The sequence below is a fragment of the Archocentrus centrarchus genome, chromosome 23, assembly GCF_007364275.1.
Source record: "Archocentrus centrarchus isolate MPI-CPG fArcCen1 chromosome 23, fArcCen1, whole genome shotgun sequence".
Classification (NCBI taxonomy): domain Eukaryota; kingdom Metazoa; phylum Chordata; class Actinopteri; order Cichliformes; family Cichlidae; genus Archocentrus; species Archocentrus centrarchus.
This window is the reverse complement of record NC_044368.1, coordinates 20003154-20025932: the sequence shown is the minus strand read 5'-3', so window position 1 is coordinate 20025932 and position 22779 is coordinate 20003154. Positions and strand designations below refer to the sequence as shown.

Below are 22779 nucleotides of genomic sequence, written 5' to 3'. Positions count from 1 at the left end.
GCCGTCATTTTTAAATCACTGAGTGCTTTGAAGTATCTTAAGGTCCATCCATCCATCCATCCATTCGCTTCCGCTCATCCTGTTCAGGGTCACGGGGGGGGGGGGGGGGGCGCTGGAGCCTATCCCAGCTGTCATAGGGCAAGAGGCAGGGTACACCCTGAACAGGTCGCCAGCCTGTCGCAGGGCCAACACAGAGAAACAGACAACCTTTCACACTCACATTCATGTTCTCATTCACACCTATGGGCAATTTAGTGTAGCCAATTAACCTAACCCCAGTAAGTGCATGTCTGTCTTAAGGTCATCTTCCTAATTGTAGTAACTCTAGAATGGCCAGAGCAGATGGTGTTACCTCTGTTCATCAGGAGCAAATCATGATGCAAAGTGATGAGTTTTGCAGCACTGCTCCGTCAACTGTAGGAAATAATACAAAAACAATCCACAGGTGTGCAACTTCTTTGTGAGCACAGTAACACAACAGGTGCAGTTGTCTTTGTTCCAATGAAATATACGCACAGTAAAAACTGATATTAAAAAAAAGTTGATTTGTGCGCTATAGGAAGTCACACATTTCAATATATTTATATAGAAAAAGTATAAAAACAACAATAACTGATTTAGTGGAGTTTTAAAAACGTATTTCATGAAGCTTTCAAGGCCACAGTTATTGCTGCGCCAACTTACTGCATAAATACATCAAACAGAGCAGCTCCTAAACACGACACTCTTCACTATGGGGCTACAGGGGCATGAGGGACAAGAGTTTAAGATGTGTGGACATCATGTCATTTGTTGTGGTTGTTGTTGGCCCAGGTGGGTTACAGGTGGGTGTCCTCCTCATCAGGGATGTCCTCTTTTAGCAGGTTGTCAAAGGGGACAATCCAGCTATCGTTGAACTCTCCATTCAGCACCACCTTCTTCTCCTGCATCTTGTACTGCACCTCCATCACTTCCAGCGTGGGGTTGTCATGGTAACAGTTTTCCACAGTCTGCAGCTCTTCTGTCAAGTGTTGCTGTGGAGATTAAGAGGACAAACTTTCTAAAAAAAAAAAAAAAACGTCCATATGTAATCTTCATGTCACTTCCTGTTAGTTGGAACCTTTGTATTGTTAAAATGCATAATCTGTCAGATTAATATTGGTTTAATCTAACTGATCTTAATTTCCTGTCATTCTGCTTTTAAATATTACGTTGTTGACTTGCCCACTAATCCAGACCAGCAGTTTAAGGAAGTACATGCAGAGGTATTCATGCTGTCTGGAGGGTCATACAGTGAAAAATCACAGTCAGCTGGTTTTTGTATTTACTTTTTTGTACAACAACTTTATTTAATGAAGACATGCTAAAATGCACCTTTACAGTATGACAGTTTCCTGAGTTTCAGGCCTTTTAAAAAATTATTTTGCCACAGAAGGAAGTTTAATTTGACCGTGCAGACTGTCTAAAGTATGAATATATGAAAAACCAATAAAGATGAAATGCCATTGTAATATATTCACTAGCTAGCATGAATGATAATGGAAATGATATTTTGGGAAAGCTTTCCACTTACCTGGTTCTCATTGTAAGGCTTGCGGTGGTGGGAGGCACATGCAGCAAGAATGACAATCATGATGAGCAGGGCTATGCAAGAGGCCAGGATGGCTATGAGAGTTTTGTTATCCTTCAGTTTCTGCACAAGGAAAAAAAAAACAGAGGAATGAGTGTTACGCTGGAGGTGTCTGCTGACCCAAAGCACTGACCCATATAAGAACCCTCACCGTGGTGATTTCTTCATAATACTGTTGTGCGACGCTTGCGTTCACTGAAAGACAATTTCAAATTAATTTGTTTCCAGAGGGGGAAAAAAATGTATTGAATGAATGTGATTTTTCTGAAGGCAGCAGGATGCTTTACCTTTGCCATTTGTCTCCACAGAGTTAATCTTTATGGTTCCATTTTGTTGTTTGTAATATTTCAGAGTGCAGTTTCCAGCTGCAAAGTTCACCATCAGCTTCTTGCACACTTCTTCCAGATTTTTATCTGTTGACTTTATCGGGGTAAAATGACACATCTGTGAATATCACTGCACAACAGCCCAATGATCCATGCAACATGTTGGGTTTTTATTTCATAAAAAAGACATGAGTTGACAAAGCTCTACTAGGACAGAGAAGTCAGAGGTCAAAACCAAGGTCATATTTTCCTGTGTTGTGATGTGTGGATTATTTCTGGTGTATTATTGAAGGACATAACTGCATAGGAATTCACAGAGATAGGGTCAATGCTGCTTATAAAAGAGGTGTGGGAACAAAGGAAACTGGTGAAAGGCAGGAAAGGTTCCCACTAAGACACTTTTTCCACCCTGTGACTGAAATCACTTTTTTTCCCCCCCTTGTTTTAATAGCAGGCTTCACTACGTCCTGTACTGCTGCTGCCGCTGGAAACACAGAACTTGCGTTCTTAAGTGCTACATGCAGAGCTCAAATGGTCATCAGTTATTACATCTTATAGAGCTGCAAAGCTCACAGGTCACAGCTTTTTCTTGCTTGAGCACCCTGGGAGAAGTAGAACAGGCAATATTTGTCTGTTTTACTGCTTTCCTGCTGATTAGCATGAGTCCCATTTATTGGAAATCTTTAATCAACATTAACTGATACATAAATGTGCCTTTTTGCTATTTTTGCACTAAAAAGTCCTGTTGAATATGTCATTTATTAATTAGTTAATTGATTTTAGTTGTACTTTTAATCCTATTCATTCACGGATCCACTTTCTAAAAATCAGAAACTTAATGCTTATTTCATTTTAAAGCAAATTGGCCACATAAACTCAGACATCATAGGAAGCTGTGCATGAATTCTGGGAGAAAGAACAAATAAGTTAATTGTTCCTTTGTCATGACATCAGAGCAGCTTTAAAATAACAGCAGGCTTAGGCCATTTTTAACTGTATTTCTCTTAGCCTGAAGTAACCTAAACCCTAAAAACTAGGTGTGGTTAAAAACAGTCAGCATGTCTTACCTCCTCTTTGGTGTTGTGAGAATACTGCAGAGAAGAAAATAAACGTGTCATTCAAAGGCATTGACATATGATTGCTTTTAAATGGAAGTAAAGGTAAGTAGACTTCATAGTATTGTCATAGTATTGCTTACAGAAAACACCTGCAGAGGAGGCAATGTGGTGGGTGTGGTAGTGATGGTGGTGGTGGTGGTGGGTGTAGTAGCGATGGTGGTGGTGGCTGTGGTGGTACTGGTGGTGGTGGTGGTGGTGGTGGCTGTGGCGGTACTGGTGATTGTCGAGGTTTCCTGTCGAGGAAAATCTGGTGTCCTTGTTGAAGAAGCTTGTGTCCCCTCACCGAGGGAGGTGACCCCCATGAATGCAGTTGCCGCGGTAGTCACTGTATTTAGAGGGTCACTGGATTTAGAGGAACCTTCAACCAGAAATAACAACAACAACAATAAGGAGTCCACTCAGATAGGGATGCAGATGCAGATCCCTCTGAGCCAGTCACTCAGTGAGAGCTATGTCACATTTTAAGGTGTGTGTTTGGAGCATTTCTGGAGCATAAAGTATTAAAAAGCAGTAATGAAATACATCACATTTGACACTACCCGTTTAAAGGTACATGAAGATAAATCCATCCAAAATAATGATAACTGGAGGGGCACATTTGTACAAATACATACCCATAAATCAAATTAATTCAAATTCATGTAGCACTAGAAAAAACACCTCAAAATATTAGAGGCAATAATTTAAGACAACCAGAACTCCTTTTATTTCCCAATTACTTGGGAAGAATTGGCCACACAGGTCTCTGCAGGGTGCAGTGCTCAAGTTCAATATAATATCGTAGTCTAGATATGAGACCTCTGGACATCTGGTGGAAAGGTCTCATATCATCCCCCCAATATTACAGTGGCATCTGCGTTAACATATGTGTGTCTAGGTAAATTAATCTGTAGTATTTTAAACAAAATTTAATAATTTAAAGTATTTTAAATTATTATTATTTTAAATTAGATTTGCAGTGACTAACTACAATAAAAAAAAAAACTAAAAAAAAAACATCTCACTGCTGTGCTCGCCAATAAGTGTTTCTCCAGAAAAGCACTAAGTCATGTTTTGCTTGGGGATCAAATATTTATTTCACTAATTGACATGCAAATCATTTCATAACTTTTATGTAATGTGTCTCTATTCATTAAATGAAATTACTGCTCTGAAGTAATTGTTTCTCCAACTGTATCTATTTATCCAGCTTGTGCTTCTTCTGATATTTACATTAAGGAGTGTAAACTGTGACTTGGTTTAGTGCTTAAGCTAAAATACTACTGATCTTAGGCGAGGCTTTTATTTTTAACACCGAAATGGTTTTGTTGATGTTCCTAAAACCCTCAAAAACATTTTTTTTGTTATAATCTGAACTGTTAGAATCTGTGTTCAAGCTATAGCAGCAATGGATGTGCTCATGGATATGCTTCATGTTTTAAGGCATGCTAAAACTCAACATTCGCCTCACCCCCAACTGATTGGGGCAGATTGCTGCCCCTCCCTGAGCTTGGTCCTGCTGGAGGTTTCTTCCTGTTAAAAGGGAGTTTTTTAATCCCACTGTCACCAAGTTCCTGCTCAGTGGGGGTTGTTTGATTGTATTATTTCACTGTATTACTGTAGGTCTTTACCTTACAATTTATAGCGCCTTGAGGTGACTGTTGTGATTTGGCACTATATAAATAAAACTGAATTGAAAACTGAATTGAACTGAACTGAATTGTTAACCCCAAACAGGGCTTCCCCGGAAAGTCCTACTATAAGACTACTTTTATTATTTACTGTACTGACATGCAGCTGAGAGAAGTTCTGTTCAAAGGTCCACTTTTCATTTATTAGGGTAGTTTATTTAGTATATTTAAGAGGGAATCTGAATAAGGTTTTCTTTCATCTGGAAATGAACCCAAAAATGTCAGATTTAGACCCTGTATGGGTAAAGCTCTTAAATATACTCATCTGTAATTCCCATTGTGCCATCAAGATAGTTTTTCCTTGGTTCAAAGGTGTCAAACTCTTGGAAAACTACTGCATAAAAACCTTTTATGCATATCAGCTCCATCTTAACACTGTTTGTCCACTATCCCTCCTGTGCACATGTCCAAATCACCTCAACCTTGCAGCTCTAAGTTTGTCTCCATCCACTCAGCCTGAACTGTGCCTCTGATGTCCTCATTTCTAATCTTGTCCATCTGAGTCACGCCTAATGAAAATATTAGTATCTTCAACCCTGCCACCTCCAGCTCGGCCTCCTGTCTTTGTCTTACTATCATCTTCTAAACCTTCCCTTTCACTCTTGCTGTTATCCTTTAGTCACAAATCACTCCTGACATGCATCTCCAGCCATTTGACCCTGCCTGTGCTCTCTTCTTCATCTCTGTTGTGCACTGTCCATTGCTTTGGATGGTTCAAACCAGATATTTTAACTCATCCACTTTTACTACCATATTTCTACTCCTATCATGTTCACCTTTCCACCTGTCTCCCTCTCATTCATACACATGTATTATATCTTATTTCTACTGACTTTCATTCCTCTTCTCTCCAGAGCCTGATGAGCATTTGGTTTCTGTTTTGTTTTTGCATGCATATACTCACTGATACTCTTTCTATACACTCTGGCATTGCATACACATCCATACTAATGCTTGGTTTTTTTTTGTTTAATTAAAATGTTTAATGTTTAATATGTGTGGCTTCCTCCTTTGTCACATTCTTATGCGTCCAGTTGTGACAATAAGGAAACTGGTATTTTACACCTTTACAAAATACTTTTAACTTCCTGTAGATTTTTGCTCCTCTGATGTAAGACTGGCATCACATCATCACATCTAGAATAGCAGTGCATTTTATTACTTACTTCAGCAAGGCTTCAAAAGTGTGAGACTCCAGAACTAGACCACTGGTGCTGGATGTTCAAATGGCATTTTAGACTCTTTTTAAATCATTTTGTTCCAAGTTATCCATATCCAAGTATTCATTTCATTTCAGTGCAGTTTAAAAATCATTCTATAGAGACCATCGTGGTAAACATCATGTCTGTTTTACATTGTGCATTGCTCACTGGTTTTTCTGACAAGTATGGCTGTGGTAACTCATGTCATCATAAAATGGTTTTGTTGATGTTCTTAAAACTCTCAAAAACTCTTTTTTCTTTTTGTTCTAATCTGAATGCCCACTGTGTTCAAGCCATAGTGTGTGTCCTAATTCAGTTCGGTCAGGTAATTTGTAATTTGTCATGGTGTGCCATAATTTTAATGGCCATTAGGTTATTGAACTGTTATTTTCATATTGTAATCCAGGGAATAGGGTATAGGGTACAAAGAAAAGTCCTTACCTTTTTGGCTCATCATTGGAGCTACAGTGGAGCTAGGAGTCTTGATTACTTGTTCTGTTGTATCAGTGACTGCTGTTGGAACATGGGTTTGTGACAGCTCAGAAGATACTACAGCTTCTTTACTGGATACAGTAGCTGCAACCGTTGAGCTGCTGCTGCTGTGAGGCATTATAGTCATGGCCGGGTTCTTGGGTGAGTTGATGATAACAGCAGTAGAAGTGGAAGAAATGACTTTAGTAGAAGAGTCATTACCAGTCTTATTTTCTGTGGTGCTCTTTGTGACATCCTGTGGGAAAGTGCCTGGTTTTGTTTGGGTGTCCTTTGATGTGTGTTCACTCGTCATTGTAGGGGATGTGACTGTTGTCATGACATGTGTGGAATTACTATTCTGACTGGTAGCGACAGCTAATGTTGTTGTTGTTGCTGCTGATGTGCGTATGACTGTAGTATTTGCGGTAGCAGAAATTGTACCAGTATGTGTACTAGTCACTGGAGTTGTCATCCCTGCAGAGGAATCTGAACAGACATTGTGACACAGGAAGCCTAAGGAGGAAAAGACACAAACTATTACCTTCACAGCACTGCTATGTGAGTGGCATTATAGCAATCAATCAATGGCAAAGACAACAGCTTACTGACCTAAATCACTAAAGAATGCATTTTTAATGCTGGAAAGTACAGTCTTCTTATTGAATACATTAGAAAAAGGTAACCTAATGTATTTACACATCCATAAAATACAGAACAAATGGGGACTCTTATTATTTACCTGTAGCTCTACTTTAGTATTCACCAACTCCTAAGGAAAATATTTCAATTATTTCATGCTAATAGAGCTATTTGACTGTCAACTATTTGCTACTGGTTTATTGTGGGATTATAAAGCTTTTTTTCCTTAAAAAAGGCTAAGTGGAAGAAAATGGATGGATGGATGCATGGATGCATGGATGGATGGATGAATGCATGGATGAATGGATGGATGGATGAATGGATGGATGGATGGAAAATGCTCTCTGGGGCTGTTGGCAATAAGGGATAAAAGCAGTAGCTGTCAAAAATGAAAAACATGCAGCATAAAGATGCTAAAACTGAATTTCTCTGTGTCATTCTCACAATAAAAACCAATTTCAAATTTATTTGATGTATTTTGCCATAAAATCATTGACTGGTGCAGATTTAATTTCAAAGCCACTCTGAAGTCCAAGCAGCTGCTTCAGCCTCTGCTCCTGGATTTCCTGCTGTGCCCAAAACTGCAAGCTATCTTTTTCTGTTTGTCTATTTATAGTGACAAGGACAGGATGCTGCACACAATAAACTTGGAGGCACCACACCCTTGACTGCAGCCTGCTTGGAGTGGCCCTGTTAACAATCCTCATTGGTCAGAAAACAATGGCCTTACACACCCTTGTACAGCTTATGACCTCATCCCACCTACAGTGAATCCACGCTCAGCCACTGGATTTTCAGCATAGATATGTGGGGATATACACAGACACACATAGACATCCTAAATGGCAGAATTACGACTAAAGCATCCTCAGAGGATGACCATTCTAAAAGCTCAAATGGGGGTTTAACTTGTAGGCATCAGTTTTTCCTTTGCATTTTATTGCAGTATGAAAATCATTTTTTAGACACTTAAAGCTGCTTGATTGGTGATATTTATTATTAATTAATTAGTTTAGATGGCTCATAACTTTGAGCACTGATAAAGCTTAAAGTTAAGAACCTAGCTCCTTTAAATTACGTTTGTATTAACACAGGCAGATGTAGCCTACAAATGCTAATGTGCGACTTTGTCAGGATTAATTTTTGCCACAGAATAATCAACATTTCGGACCTTCAGTGAGTATTTGGGGCAGATGATGTTTGCAGAACTGTGTCCAGATAATCTGCATGTATCATCATGTTGGTGATGAATGTGTTTTGATAAATTTTTTAAATACGGGTAAATATTTTACTTTAGAATATCAGGTAGATGCAAACTTTGCATGTAGAAACAAGGTAAAAACCTGGCTTCCTTTCAGGCAATCAATTCACAACATACCCTTATGACAGCAAGCTCTCCTATCACCGATTATACAGTTGATATATTTTGGAAACATAAACCACCCTTCTTTATCTAATTTAGGAGACTCCTTAAAAAGCTTGAAGCAGCAAAAGTTCATATAAGAAATGTGGTTGAATCAGATGTTTAGCATGTAAGGCCTGAGTTTGAATCATTTTCCCACAAATGAGCTGAGTCGAGTCCAAATTCCCACTGTCAGTGAACGCAGCACCAACAGATAAGACTTCTGTTTTGGTCAAGTGGAGGCTGGTAGAGCCAAGCCTGTCCTGTCTCTGTTTAGCACAGACACATCACTTATCAGCTTTCAGCCTGCCACCCTTAACTCTGTTACTAAGAGAGTGAAGTTAGTAAAGGGGCTCAGTGGCCTGACAGCAGACAGAGGTGGGAAGTAACAAAGTACACATACTTTGTTACTGTACTTAAGTAGAATTTTCAGGTATCTGTACTTTACTCAAGAATTTGTTTTTCTGAGCACCTTTCCCTTTAATTTCCTACATGTTCAAACAAATATCTGTACTTTCTACTTCTTACATTTTCCAAACAGGCTTGTTACTTTAGGTTTAACACATTTATTTCACAACGCTTCAAACATGACACTGATTTAAGCCTAAATGGAGGGAACAATAACAAAAAAAAGGCAATCCTATTCATGTGTCCATCACCAGGGCTTATGACACACAAAGAGATGAACACACAAACTGTTTCTGTGCAGTTTGTCACACAGGTACAGCTGCTGTTTTTCCCAGAGAGAGAAAAGTGTGAGATAACTGCACTCAGAGATGGAGAAAGATGTAAGAAAGAGGACAAGAGAGGAAGAAGAGATGTCATATATAAAAGGTAAGGGCTGCTTTGTGGCATCTGATAAACTGAAATCAAAGAAAGTTGTTTCCCATACCGAGCCACTACAACCAATCTCGGGGTTCCCCCACCTGCCACTGTAACCCTTTATCGTACCCGTTTTTCTCTTTAGGTGTGGAGGCAAAGTCCAAAATAAGTTTGTATTCCCATGTACTAATAATATTTTATTATTATATTAATATACCACAAGGTTCAGTTTGATTTGCACAAAAAATAAGTGGTAGAAATGTCCTTCAAAGACCTTTTGCTTTCTTACTTTGAATACATTTCTGAGCCTGTACCTTTTCAGTTTTACTTGATTAAAGAAGTTGAATCAGTATCCAAGTATCTGTACTTACTGTATGTAAAAAATGTCTGTACTTTTGCCTCCTCTGACAGCAGATACTATTCAGAGGTAGTTCCATTCAGAGATAACTTTTCATTTAATGTCTGAAATCTTTTTGATATTCATTTTATTATGTATTGCTGTAATATTGATTAATGTGACTGTTTTCTGTGATCCTAATGTAATTATTACAGATGGTGACCTTTTGTCAAAGACCTTTGTCCTTTCTGACAGTCTATGCCCAACAAGCCAGCAAAATATGGCATCAAGATATGGATGGTCTGTGATGCACAATCCAGCGACGCTTGGAAAATGCGAGTATACGCAGGAAAGCCATTCAGTGGAGGCCCAGAGAAGAGGCCGGGGATGCGGGTTGTGCTTGATGTGACAGAAGGACTGAGGGGCACAACATGATCTTCACCTCTCATGAACTCAGACAGCAGTTCTTAAAGTGGAAGATTACCATGGTTGGCACAGTTCAGAAGAACAAGACTGAGCTCCCACCTGCACTGTAGTGCACACACACTGAAGAAGAGAGAGGCCCTTTCATCAAAGTTTGCCTTTCTAAACTGTCAGTGTTTCAGTTTCTTTAGGCTTCATGATCAATTTTTTATTCATTAATTTATTTTTCAGCCCCCCCCCCCCCCCCCATCCACACACACACACACACACACAGTCTGTCTCGTACTTCTTTTGATCCCGGTGACCCAAACTGTCACTGATGTATCTGTTTCTTAGCAGACAACAGCATCACTAATCCTGCTGTTATCAGCACCAAGCCTGTATTTACCTTACACACACACACACACACACACACACACACACACACACACACACACAGGACCACATACCTGTAGCTTGTTAAATCCAATTTGAACTACATCCTGCTTTTCTACTCTGTTTCCTTTTACAGGATCTGACTTTTCACTCACTAAAATGTACGCTTATCCACATTTTTCATATCTAGCTCTGCTGTGCAGTTTTAAAGGTGTCATACAAAGTAACAAACCAAAAGAGTTACCATGAAACCATGTATCCAACTCTTCAAAGACAGCCTGCCTGTTTGAACCTCATTTTGGACATTGTTTTGGTCTTACAGTCCACATTTTTATTGTTTTATTTCACGGTCATTAACTTTATTTCTGACAATACCAGGCAGATCTTTTTAATAGTAAATCCCAAAAAGTTGGGATGTGATGTAAAATGTAAACAAAAACATAATGAGTTGCAAATCTAATTAACCCATATTTTTCATAATAGAACATAAAAAACATCAACGTCCTTTCCTGTTCGCCTCTGGATCACGGGGGGCATGATTGCAGTTTCTTGCCTCCATTGGTGAGTACGTTCCATGACAGAGCAACAGCAGGATTGTGTGTGTGTGTGTGTGTATGTGTGTATGCGTATGTGTGTATGTATGTGCATGTGTAGATATGTGGATGTGTATGTATATGTGTGGATATCATTCTTTGATTATTCTTTTCTCACCTTTGTTTTGTTTTTGCTTTTTTGTTTTTTCTCTTTTCTTTTTTGTCCTTTTCTTTCTCACTCCTTTCCCTACACTTTCCTTTCTGCCTGTCACGCCTGGTATAAATAAATAAAATTAAATTAAAATACAAACTAAATACATACTAACAAGAGTAGCCTATTGTAAAACTTACAGAGCTATTCTTGGAAAAGCAAATATGTTTGGTACACCAGCGTATTCAGATCATATTCTGATTGCGAAAACTGCCAGACATGACAGGCTATTAAAAAAAACAAAAAAAACATCAGATGTTCAAACTGAGACATTTTACTATTCCATAAAAATACTGGCTCATTTTGAATTTGACGGCAGCAACGCGCCATAAAAAAGCTAGGAAGGGGCAACAAGAGGCTGGAAACGTATGTGATACTTAAAAGAAGGAATTAAGCAGTACTATAAAAATGCTGGATGAACATTTTGCAGCTAATTAGGTTAACTGGCAACAGGTCAGTAACTAAATAGCAGAAGTTCACCAATCTGAAAAAAAAGTGTCTGCAAATTGTAGAACAATTTCAGAATAATGTTTTCAATGTAAACTTGAATATCTCATCATTTACAGTACATAGTATCATCAAAAGAGTCTGAGAATTCTTAAAAATCTCTGCATGTGGGACGAGGCCAAAAATCAACATTGGTTGGCTGTGATCTCCTGGCCTTGAGGTGACACTGCAATGAAAACAGGCATGGAAATCACTGCATGGGCTTCAAACATCCAGAAATCACTGCCTGGTTTCCGTGCCACCCACACATGCAGGTTAAAGCTCTGTCATGCAAAGAAGAAGCCGTACAGCATGTGAACATGATCTGGAAATTACCTTTGATCCAGAGAAGACCACAAGTAATTTAAACTGGACTGAAGCAAAGTGGAAAGCTGTTCTGTGGTCTGGATCATTCAGGGTTTACAGGCTTGGTCTAGGACACTTCAACATGTAGATTCTTTCTGAATATTCTAAATATATAAATAAAATATTACCAAAAAAAATACTGTGATAATCTTCAATTTGAACATAACTACTAGTAACAGCTTAAAAAGTTGTTCACAAGATCTATTCCTAATACGTCTTACTCTTGGATGTAAGCTGAGAAATTCAAAATAATGCTTCTATCTATAGATATTTCATGTGAAAATAAGGCTATATAATAAAGCTTTCTGATCTCAACTGGCTCATGGCCTCCATCAGCCTGAATGTATAGTTCTCATTCATGCCACCTAACTCTATGTTTCAGGAGATTTCAGGTTCTGTAATACCCAGATACACTCATTGAGGGTCAGACAGCAGCCGCTGTGAGAACTGACCTGCTGTCCTTTCCCTGGCTCTTCTTTCTGGCTCACTTCAGTGATGTCAAACAGCTCAGTGATTTGGGACTTGCGGATTTGATCAACATCAATATTTTTGGGTTGGCAGGAAACCAGGGCATCTAAACCCACGCAAACAACCAACTATGCTGCAAAGGAAGAGCACAATCAATCAGTGTGGCTAGAAATGTCTTTTCTAAAATTTCATGTCTTTTCTGTCTGCTGTCCATGTGTTGTTTTTAAAAAAGAAATATCAAGTATTAATTTAGCATCAAATTAGGAAATTCAAGAGGAGTTGGACACAAAAATGCAACTGTTTCGTGCTGTGTGGTTAAAAAGCTCCTTCTGACACAAACACAACATAATAATCAGTTCTTCCTCTGTTTGTTCCAAAGAAAACAGAAGTCTGACACACTTAGGCATGGCCCCCGTCACACTTCCTGTGTAACAGAGACCTTGTCTGAGAACCAGCTATGGTTCTGAGTTTAAGGTCCCAACAACAATTATAAAACCTTTCACAGCCTGTCTTTCGGTTGAATCAATGCTGGGTTATACCAATGAATGTAAAACAACATGGGCAACAGAACAGCTCCTCACAGGTGAAGCCAAAACATCTCTATCACCCCCTGGTGTCTGACTCCAGTATAGGTCATAAACCCAGCTCCCTCCATGTTAGCATGTTAGCCGATGGGACAGGAATCAAGCTAAAATAAAAAAGTCCAAAAGTTCTGTTATTCTAAGTAGGTCTTATCACACTGACTTGGGTTCAATTGGTTGCTTTTATCTTAACTTTGATTTTATTTGCTCACTCGACTTTGTGAAACTGGGTTGATTGAAAGCTTTGGTTGAATTGAAGCTAATGCATGTACCATGTAGTCATGGTGTTTTTAGAAAACAATCCGAACACAAGAATTAATTTACCCAAACTAAAGAAGTTGTTCTATTTAGCTCGAATATAAATTAGTTCCGCTGCTCTGACTGTGCTAGACAGAAGGATGTTATGAACTGCAGCAGGGTGCCAAGGATGAGGCACTGAAACAGTTTATATGCGAAACAGTGAAAACTCATCAGGCCTGCCCAGTCACTAACTAGCATTATGGTTACTGCACGTTTACTATGAGCATTACACTACAAGAGCAACAGGCTGGTGTTTTTTTTGGGTTTTTTTTTAGCTCCCATTCATGGCTTAAATATCTGCCTCCCTCCACATCTGTCTCTCTCCCCTCAGCCCTAACTGGTCACAGCAGATGACTGCCCCTCTCTGAGCCTGGTTCTGCCAGACTTTTCTTCTTATTAAAAGGGAGTTTTTACTTCCCACTGTCTCCAAGTGCTTGCTCATAGGGGGTTGTTTTGACTGTTGGGTTTTCTCTGTAATTATTGCAGGGTCTTTACCTTATAACATAAAGCACCTTGAGGCGACTGTTTGTTGTGATTTGGTGCTATATAAATAAAATTGAATTGAATTGAATTTTATGGCCAGTAACAAAAAAACAAAAGGTTGCCATTTAGAAAAAATGATGCCTGTGAACAATCCCTCATTACTGGCAGTGGTGAGGCAGAATTAACTAAAGATTAATCACTGGGAAGACTGAACACTTTCTCATGACATTCACAAACTACCTGTAATATCAGTTTACCAGTTTCCAGCTGATATTTTGCTGACTTTAATTTACTGAAATACTGATAACGCAGCTGATGGCTTGTAAATGCAGTCTGAGACAACAGCCCCTTCTTTCTGTTTAACTCTAAGCAGGATTTCATCTGCAGTTATCTTAATGTTAAAATATTAAGTTATTCATATTTGAGTTTTCCACTGGGATCTCACGGGGTTGTATGGCGGATACTGCTGTTCTTACTCAATAAAACATAAAAAACAAAACAAAAACAAAAACAAAAAGCTTAATATTTATGAGCTTAAACCAAATGATGCTGTTTGGCAAATTATAGTGTGGAAAATAATTATTTGATCCCCTGCTGAACAAGTAATTTTTTTCATTTGAGAATTCATTTTTTTTTTGGTAGATTTATTTTAGTGGAGACAGAAGTTCAACCAAAATCCAAAAAAACACAAAACATTTTACATCAAAATCAATAAACTGATTTGCATCTCACTGAATGAAAGAAGTATTTGATCCCCTACAACACCACCAGATCCCAGAGATTGACTGTGTGCCAATGTGGAACACAGATTTCAACCAACCAACCAATCAACCACAGATACTCTTGATCTCAACTCATTATGTGTATAAAGCACACCTGCCCACAGGACCACCACATGGACAAGATCAAAAAGCTGTCAGAGGATGTCAGGGACAAGATTGTAGACCTGCATATTACTGGATGGGATACAAGATCATCAGTAAGAATCTTGGTGAGAAGGTGACATCTGTTGATAAAGTGGGGCCACATTGTCTATCTTTTATACAGTCATTGGATTAGAAATTGGTCTACCAGGAAGATGGCCATTAATTACCATGCATAGCTTTATCACACTCCATATCCACTGGCACAAAGCACAACCACACTATGGTGGTGATTTGTTCCATTTAACACCACACTCCTTTATTGCGATCAGCTTGTGGCTCTTTTGAGGTGTTACTGAAGCTCAGGTTACTTTCATATTAACTTTAAACTCATCTAGAGTTTTGGGTCAGGTGTATGTCATCTTCCTTTTGACAACACCCATAGCTTCCCTGGTAGACGGCTGCATTGACTTTGGACTTCATAAAACACAGTGGACCAACCACCACCAACACCAGCAGATGATGTGACACCCCAGATCGTCACAGACTGCGCAAACTTCACACTGGACTTCAAACACCTGGGATTCTGTGCCTCTCTGCTCTTTCTTCTGTCTCTAAGTCCTTGATTTCCAAATGAATAAAAAATTACTTTCATCTGAAAAAAGTAATTTAATTACTTTCATTATTTGTTGTCTGAGGTGCCTGGAAGGACTGCATTTTAAATGTTGTGCATTTTGCATGTACAGTGACAATAAAGATTCTATTCTATTCTGAATTTAGACCCCTGAGCAACAGTCCAGTTCTTGTTCTCATTAGCTCTTTATCACTTATCTGATTTATCAGTCTTCAGAGATCTGATCTACCTTTGAAACTGGTAAGCTGGTCCTATAGCGAGCCTGTAAAGCATAACAGTGTTTATTGTGACACTAACTAGAGGGCCCATTGAGGTCAGAGGGTGCTCTGTGACTGAATGTGGGAGAAGCACCATCTAAACACATTAAAGAAGAACAGCAGTGTGGTCAGAGGGTGGGAGACTGTTTGAACTGTCTTCTCGTATCATGTTGTAAATAAGTGCTTAAAGCAACAAGGTCTCACAGACTGAAACAGAGGATAGGAGAAAAAAAGAATGGACAGTTTTATGGCTTTGACTGAGAAAATACTGTATTATACTAATGATACTGTACAGTATAATTTTCTGTTTTTCAGCCACAGGAGCACAAATGCATCACTGATTTTGGGAGATCAGCCCTCAGGGTCCAAACTCTTCTCCCTCCCACCTCCTCACATATTGTCATCAGGACCTATGTGCTTTACACTGTAACACTCTGGATTCCTTTAGTGTCATGTGCAGGGAAGTCTGATTAAATTCAGTATGACTATCTCAAAATCTGAAAGAGACCTGATGTCAGTGGAAGTGCTCTCCTAGTTCTGGTGTTCATGTGGAACACTAAACACTTTAAGCAGGGCTGCTGAAACAAGGAAGAAACAAGGAACTCTGCCTTTTAATGTGTTTACAATTATGAAAGGATATATTATAGGCGAGTGCAGTGACTTTTTACAGAGAGCCAAGCAGAGACGATGACACCCTCACCCCCACCCCTAGTTCCTCTACTGTTTAACAAGACATTTTTTACTGTTTGTTCTGCCTGTCTTTTATTCTTTTATATACGCTGGCAGCCTCCGGCATCTTCACCTTTCTGCACTCATTCCTGGCTGAAGAGCTGTAAAATATTATTGTGTCTGCGGTTAAATAAATATTTACTATATTATTAAATATGATTAGCTAACAATGAGTGGTGGAGGAAATTTCTTAGAACCATATCTTTAGTAAACTGAGCAATAAAAAAACTATAAAAATGCCAATATAAAAGCAAATGGTCAAGTTTTGCGTTTCTGAAAACTTGTATACTTCTCAGAAAACATTCATTATGTACGCTTTCATCAGTGGGTTTGGAGAAACAGATTCTCACAGCAGCAGCAGGCTGGCCTTTTGTGTGTGTCAGTTGTGCCAGTTATCCCTCCATCATGCCAAGCACTCTGCCAAGCACTCACTGATTTTGGGAGATCAGCCCTCAGGGTCAGCCCTCAGATTGATGTGCGTCTGAGCGTGAACATGCGTTGTGAGTGCCAAACTGAGGAGAGTTAATTAATAAATGTAGCTGTCACTCCAAAGCACTGGTCAGGCAATGCTACCCCGTTAGCTTGGTGACAGTCCATACAAAGGCCCACGTTTGGCCATGCAAGGATGAGCTACTCCCTCACTGCAGACCCCTGCTGCAGCTCGGGTCTTTTTAAGGGTTCACCCCCCCCATCCTTTTGAGAGTGATATTTCAGCTCTCTGTGGGACTGGGATGGGCTGCTGGTGGTGGGTGGGTGAGGAAGGAAAGTTAGGCATCTTTGCTTTACGTTACTGAAAGGAGGTGAGGAGCTGTGAATGTGAAAACACTTGGCGGGAATGAAAGAAAGACAAGTAAAAGGGAGGAGGGAAAGAAAGGGTGAGAAGGAGGAGTAACGTGAAGAGGGATTTGAAATGTGGTAAAATCTAATGGCCACACGGTAATGACTGACCCCACACACACACACTAACACATTAGCCACAAACAACACACTCCCTGTCCTTGGAAATTAGACTGGTATGTGTGTTTATACAAGCTGTTGGGTGCTTTAATGGTAAACGTTAAGAGTTAAACATGTGTCAGCCTCCCTCCTCCAATCACACACAACTACACACAGTTTCTGAGTTCAAAAAGCATCACAGTGACTTCCTTTAACCTTAACCATAACCATTGCTGATCTACTGTGTTACCGTATCCTAAGTCTAACCTTCATCTGGGGTCAGATTTAGAACATAAACCAGCATAATACATCAGTTATTGAAGATTTAAGATAATTCAGAAATGTATCAGATTTGAACTCTGATTCTGTCAATCTGATTCCTAGATTTGGGACCCAAGTTGTCACTGCATGATGACTCTGTATATGGGCGCAACGGCCAATGGTGTGATACTTGTAGTCCAGCAGATACGTGGATTACTGGCTCTTGTTCAGTGTGTACAGTTATTGTTTATATTCTGGCTAATAATGCAGATACATGTTTTAAAAACTAATGGAAAGCAAAATTGAAATTGGTTTTTGACCAGTGTTTTCTTTCGTGTTCTGCAGACTTCACTGCATACAGCAAAAAAAAAAAAAAAAAAGAAGAACAAAGTTTTGGTTTGGGTCCGTTGGGTTGATCTACAGCTTTCACATTTTTATTCAGGTCAAAAACCATTTTTTAACAAAAATTTTTAAACTTCTTTGCCATGCCTGTTCTGATAGGCTGTTTTAAGCTGAGCTAATCAGATAACCCAAAGCTGCAAAGCTACTATACTTATGTCAAATAAGATTTAGAGTCAGCTATAATGAACCAGTATTAACTCAGTCTAGAAGAATAAATGTTAACTATTAGATAAACATTTTAGTTTGACTTTTTAAAAGTTTGCTAACATTCTTACTCTGATGAAGGAGCTTAGCTACATAAGGTACTTTTCATCTTACTGCCCGAGCGATTAGAAACCAGATTTGTTCTACAAACGTGTGAAAAGTTCTGCTTCCTGTTCCTTCTTTTCACTGTAGAAGTTCTTGAGCTGTACACTGTGTGACTGCTGTGAATAAGTGCAACAAAGTGATTTACCACAGATTCATGCATCCATCCATTTTCTTCCACTTTTCCTCTTCAGGCTCACAGGCATCTCACACATACACACAATTTGACCACAACTAACGGTGCAACAGCCATTTTGTGTTTTTTCTGAAAGCTGAGAAGTCAGGAGAGTTCACAAATGAGAAGAGTGCTGAGACAGTAAGGAGTAAAAGATGAAGCAATGAGAGGAACGAGGAGGAGGCGAGTTAACGTCCTTAGTGGTACCAGCCACAGAACTGATTAATGGACACCTGGGTGTGTAGCATGCCATGCAGGGTGGAGGGAGGGAGTGTGTTGTTACAGAAGAGGTGAAGCTGAAGTCCACTATCTACAGCAGTGATGAAAGGCTTGGCTTTATAGAGAACAGAGGTTCCTCCCTGAAAGAAATGTGCATCTACTCTGGCAGTAATACCTGGCCTTTAAAAACAAGATCCACAATGTCTGGAGAGTTGATGATACTTTGTATACAAAATAAAATATTTTTTCTGTCTTTTATCACCAGTCATTACATTTAGAAGCAGCAAGTTTTAAACTACAGGTCAGAGACGGACCAGAGACAGCAGAAAGTCAGTGATGGGTCCCAAGTTATATATTCATTTCTTATTTGCAGGGACCATCTAAAATAAATTTATACATATATAACCCATAACACACATAGAAACATTTATTTAAAACTAAATAATTATAACATTATTTTTTTTTATTAGTAGTACAATAAGTATTATTATTATTAGCATTATAAAATGAAGATGATAAACAAACTGTATAATGACAAAAACTGTGTGTGTGCTCAAAAGCTCTGCAAAACAGTGTAAGTATGGTTTTTATAACAAAACAGACCGTATGGAATACTGTACATCAGACTTATTATCTTATATGAATTCAGCAACCTGAAAGATCATTGACTTTTCACTATGTTTAGTTACTCGTGAAACAAACCAACAGTTAACTAGAAGTCTTCCTGAGCTGTTTCATTTCCATTCACTGGTTCCACATTTGACTGGCTGCACCACATTATGGAAATCACACAAAAATGTCAATTAATATTATTTTAACATGCATTTGAATTGTTTAGATCATATTGTTTTGCCATTTTTGTGGGCACAAAACATCTGCTTACAGGTCTCCCTTACTTTGAAGATAAATGCTGTTAGTTACATGCTCTCTAGCTATTTTGCTGAAACTCAAAATAGCTAGAGTTGGCACGGCTTACATATCTACATAAAAGTAGATAATATGTAATTGTAACATCAGAAAGAAACAATCATCCTTTCCCCCTAATGCTGGAAAAGTATTTCCAACTTGTGTGAAAACCTCACTGACTAACAGCTCTATATAGAAAGGTCTGCTTGGAACAGGGTGCTCAAGTTCATCTCCTGTTGCCACACCCATCTTGGGAACCGGGATGTTGATAAAATATTTTCCTCCCTTCTATTGTTATTCCATTTTCTCCCATGCACTGGTTATTGCAGACATCAGATGAGGCAGCAGGCAGCTTCTTGGCTGATGTTTAGCCAGGCCTGGAACCTTCACTGCCTGTTATCTTGTAGGAAGTAGTTATAAAGCAGCAAAAGAAAAAGAAAGATGGTCTGTGCAAGGGTCAGGAAGACCTGGAGTAGACTGATAAGTGATGATATGTTCTTCTTAAATTCCATCTTGTTTATTGAGTAAGCAGTGACATCATCTTCAAGTAATTGTTTCTCGATTTAAATATCGCTTGAACCTTAACCTCATACACCAGTAGCTGCAGTTAACAAGCATGTTGATGGAGACAGAAGTGAAACTTGATATTCCAAACCAGCCAAAGCAAGTAAAGGATAACCAGTATGACATGATTAGGACATATGCGCACAAAAACATAAAATGAAACCTGCATACTCACATATGGAAGGTTTCTTGGCTTATTTATTGCCACAACTACAAAACCAGCTGTTAATCTCAATGACCCAACAATGTTTAAGTAGTGCATAAACATCATCATTCATTTGCTGTTTCTGTTTTTAGACTGTCATTGATATATATGTATTGTGTGTGTCTGTGAGTGTGTATTTCCCAAAATGTGTCACTAAGATGGGTTAGATTGTGTTAGCTTCTAATGTAGTTGCTCCTGTGAAGACTGAGATTCTGGCTTCATGTTTATGGTGTAGCATCCAGATCTCTGCATGTTCCTTCTGATGATTGTTTCCCCAACTAGGCTGAAGTCAAAACCTTTTCAAAAACTATAAGCAACTTTAGAAATATCTCAAAAAGTAGAAAAAATTGCAGTACATACTGTACATGCCTACGCTTTAATGCCTACTTACGGTAACATGGTGTTAAACAGACACAGGTGTTCATTCATAAGCACAAATACATGCCAACATTTATCTTTAGGGAAAAAAGTGCTGACAGCCTTCAGGAGGAGTTTTGGGGGCTGTGTCACATATTCTTTTTTCACACGCTTAAAATAAATAAATAAAAGCCTCCCGTCTGTATTTACCTACTGCAGTGGCGAGAAAGCAGCAGGTGCATAATTAAAGAAAAACACTTTCCTCGCCTTTCAGCCTAGAGGGGTGTCAGGGGTTTCACTTCATTATTCAGGCTTCTTCTGTCTCTTGGCAAAGCTCTTAGTGGACTTTGCATGTTTTTGGAGGGAGGGGGAAGCTCTGGTGAGTCCTCGACTTTAAGATGGTGGGAGGCGGAGGGCAGATATTTCAGCTCTGAATCTGTGTGGCCCAATAGACATGATTCTGGCTGCTTTCTTACAAGCTTCAGACTGAAATGGTCGGGAAAACAGCACAACAGCAGTGCAGAGGGAAAAAATATGAGATCTTTGTAATGCAGAAATGGGATCCATTTGTGTTTGAGGCAAAAAGAAAATTGTAAAAACGGTTAAACTGTCGGTGACTTTAGTTGTATTCCAAACTTTGTGCACTTCCTCATCTGTCACTTTTCAGGAACTTTTTGCTTCTTTGATCCTGTACTGGTGCAGAATTCACACTTTCCTAATTTCAGCATTGTGCAATGCATATGCAGTATTACTGCTACTGCAAAATCAGATCCCTGATCCCCACAAAAATTAGAAACTACAAGATTTAAGTACCCCTAACACCTAAATTTACACATTCAAGTTGCTTATACTTGGGCTGAAATTTTAAAAATAACAGTGCATTACATTAAATTTTTAAATGTATCACAAAGACCCTCCAGGTCTGTGTGATTTGTTTGCGCACGTGTTGCTGCAGCACTCTAAACAACAATTCTAAACAACAAGATGATGCTGCACACACTGAACATCACACAAATGAGATATTGTATGTAGTTTAGAAGAAAGGCTGAAAAAAAACAAAGCAATGATCCCAATCAAGGTGCATGATGTGAAGCTGCAGGCTACTCACCGAGTGAAAGTATCAGCCACGTGATCCTCAGAGTCGCTCTCATCCTGTCTCTGATGGTCTCTTCTCCCGGATGGATTTATCCTTCATGCAGCGCTGCGCTATAATCCCTCACTTTGTGTCAGGAGATGTTGTGCTGATGGTAAAATTGAGCACTCGGCTGTCACGCCTTTCTTCTTGAATTTTATCTCAGAACAAATGATTGTGCCCCGCGTATTGTAATTTTTTTCTTCTTCTTTTAAACTGAAAGCCAAGAATGCCTTTGTCTGTCCAATTTCTCCCCCTCACTCTGCAGAGTTGGGGATTTGGGGGAAGAGTGTTTCTGTAGTCTCCTTGGCTGCACCGTTGTTCCCAGTCTCTCTCTCTCTCTCTCGCTCTCTCTGACTCTCACAGTGGCTCAGCGCTGCATTGTGTTCAGTCAGTCCTCACACTTCTGTGAAGTGTTCAGCTGTTCGCTGACCAGAAGCACTGCCCTGCCTCCTTTATCATGAGAAAGCAGGGGCAGCTCCAGACTGGTCTAGTCCCACAGCTGTGGACTCACTGTTGCTTGTGACCCTTTGAATAACAAAGGAAGCTGTGAGACAATGTGTTCCGCTGGTTTTGATTAATTCCAAAAGTATCCATGACTCAAGGATGGGGTGAAGTGACATTAGCACTGATGTGGTTTGATCAAGGGAGTTTGCTTATATTCACAGAGGTCACCCTGCTTCATGTTAACATGTCATTCTGCGGTTATGTGTGTGTGTGTTTGTGTGTGTGTTTGATCTGCGTATTGCCCAGTAGTAAAAAAATGTGACATCTTCTGGGGCTGATAAATGAAGCCAATGCAAGAAGTGCCACAAATTGCTGCTTGAGGCTAGCTTCAAAAAATATTGAAAAGAAGAAGAAAAAAGAGACCTATATTGATACTCTGGCAGTGGCAGTGGTCAAAAGGCTGTCGTTCACATTCATTTTTTATATACAGTCTGTGGTCCTGACTTGCTCAATTTCCATATTTTCCTCCATATTTCACACCTTTACAGGGTTCCTTGTCACTGG

The 22779-nt window shown here is 39.2% G+C and overlaps 1 protein-coding gene across 1 annotated transcript; it reads right to left on the bottom strand.

The window, feature by feature from the left end:
• Nucleotides 1–165: 165 nt before the first annotated feature.
• On the bottom strand, nucleotides 166–22217 carry podxl (podocalyxin-like). Its single transcript, XM_030720688.1, has 8 exons — nucleotides 21745–22217; nucleotides 6367–6909; nucleotides 3134–3411; nucleotides 3003–3026; nucleotides 1897–2029; nucleotides 1761–1804; nucleotides 1553–1672; nucleotides 166–1013 (listed from the first exon to the last, which is right to left on the bottom strand). Exons 1-8 carry the CDS (start codon nucleotides 21785–21787, stop codon nucleotides 819–821), a joined length of 1380 nt encoding a protein of 459 aa, XP_030576548.1. The 5' UTR covers nucleotides 21788–22217; the 3' UTR covers nucleotides 166–818.
• Between the last annotated feature and the right edge of the window lie 562 nt (nucleotides 22218–22779).

Coding starts and splice junctions, on each gene's coding strand:
- podxl (XM_030720688.1), bottom strand. CDS start 21,787: ATGAGAGCGACTCTGAGGATCACGTGGCTGATACTTTCACTCG. Junction 6,910..21,744: donor GTGGCTGATACTTTCACTCG/GTGAGTAGCCTG, acceptor TTTCCTCCTTAG/GCTTCCTGTGTCACAATGTC. Junction 1,014..1,552: donor AGCCTTACAATGAGAACCAG/GTAAGTGGAAAG, acceptor TAATCTCCACAG/CAACACTTGACAGAAGAGCT.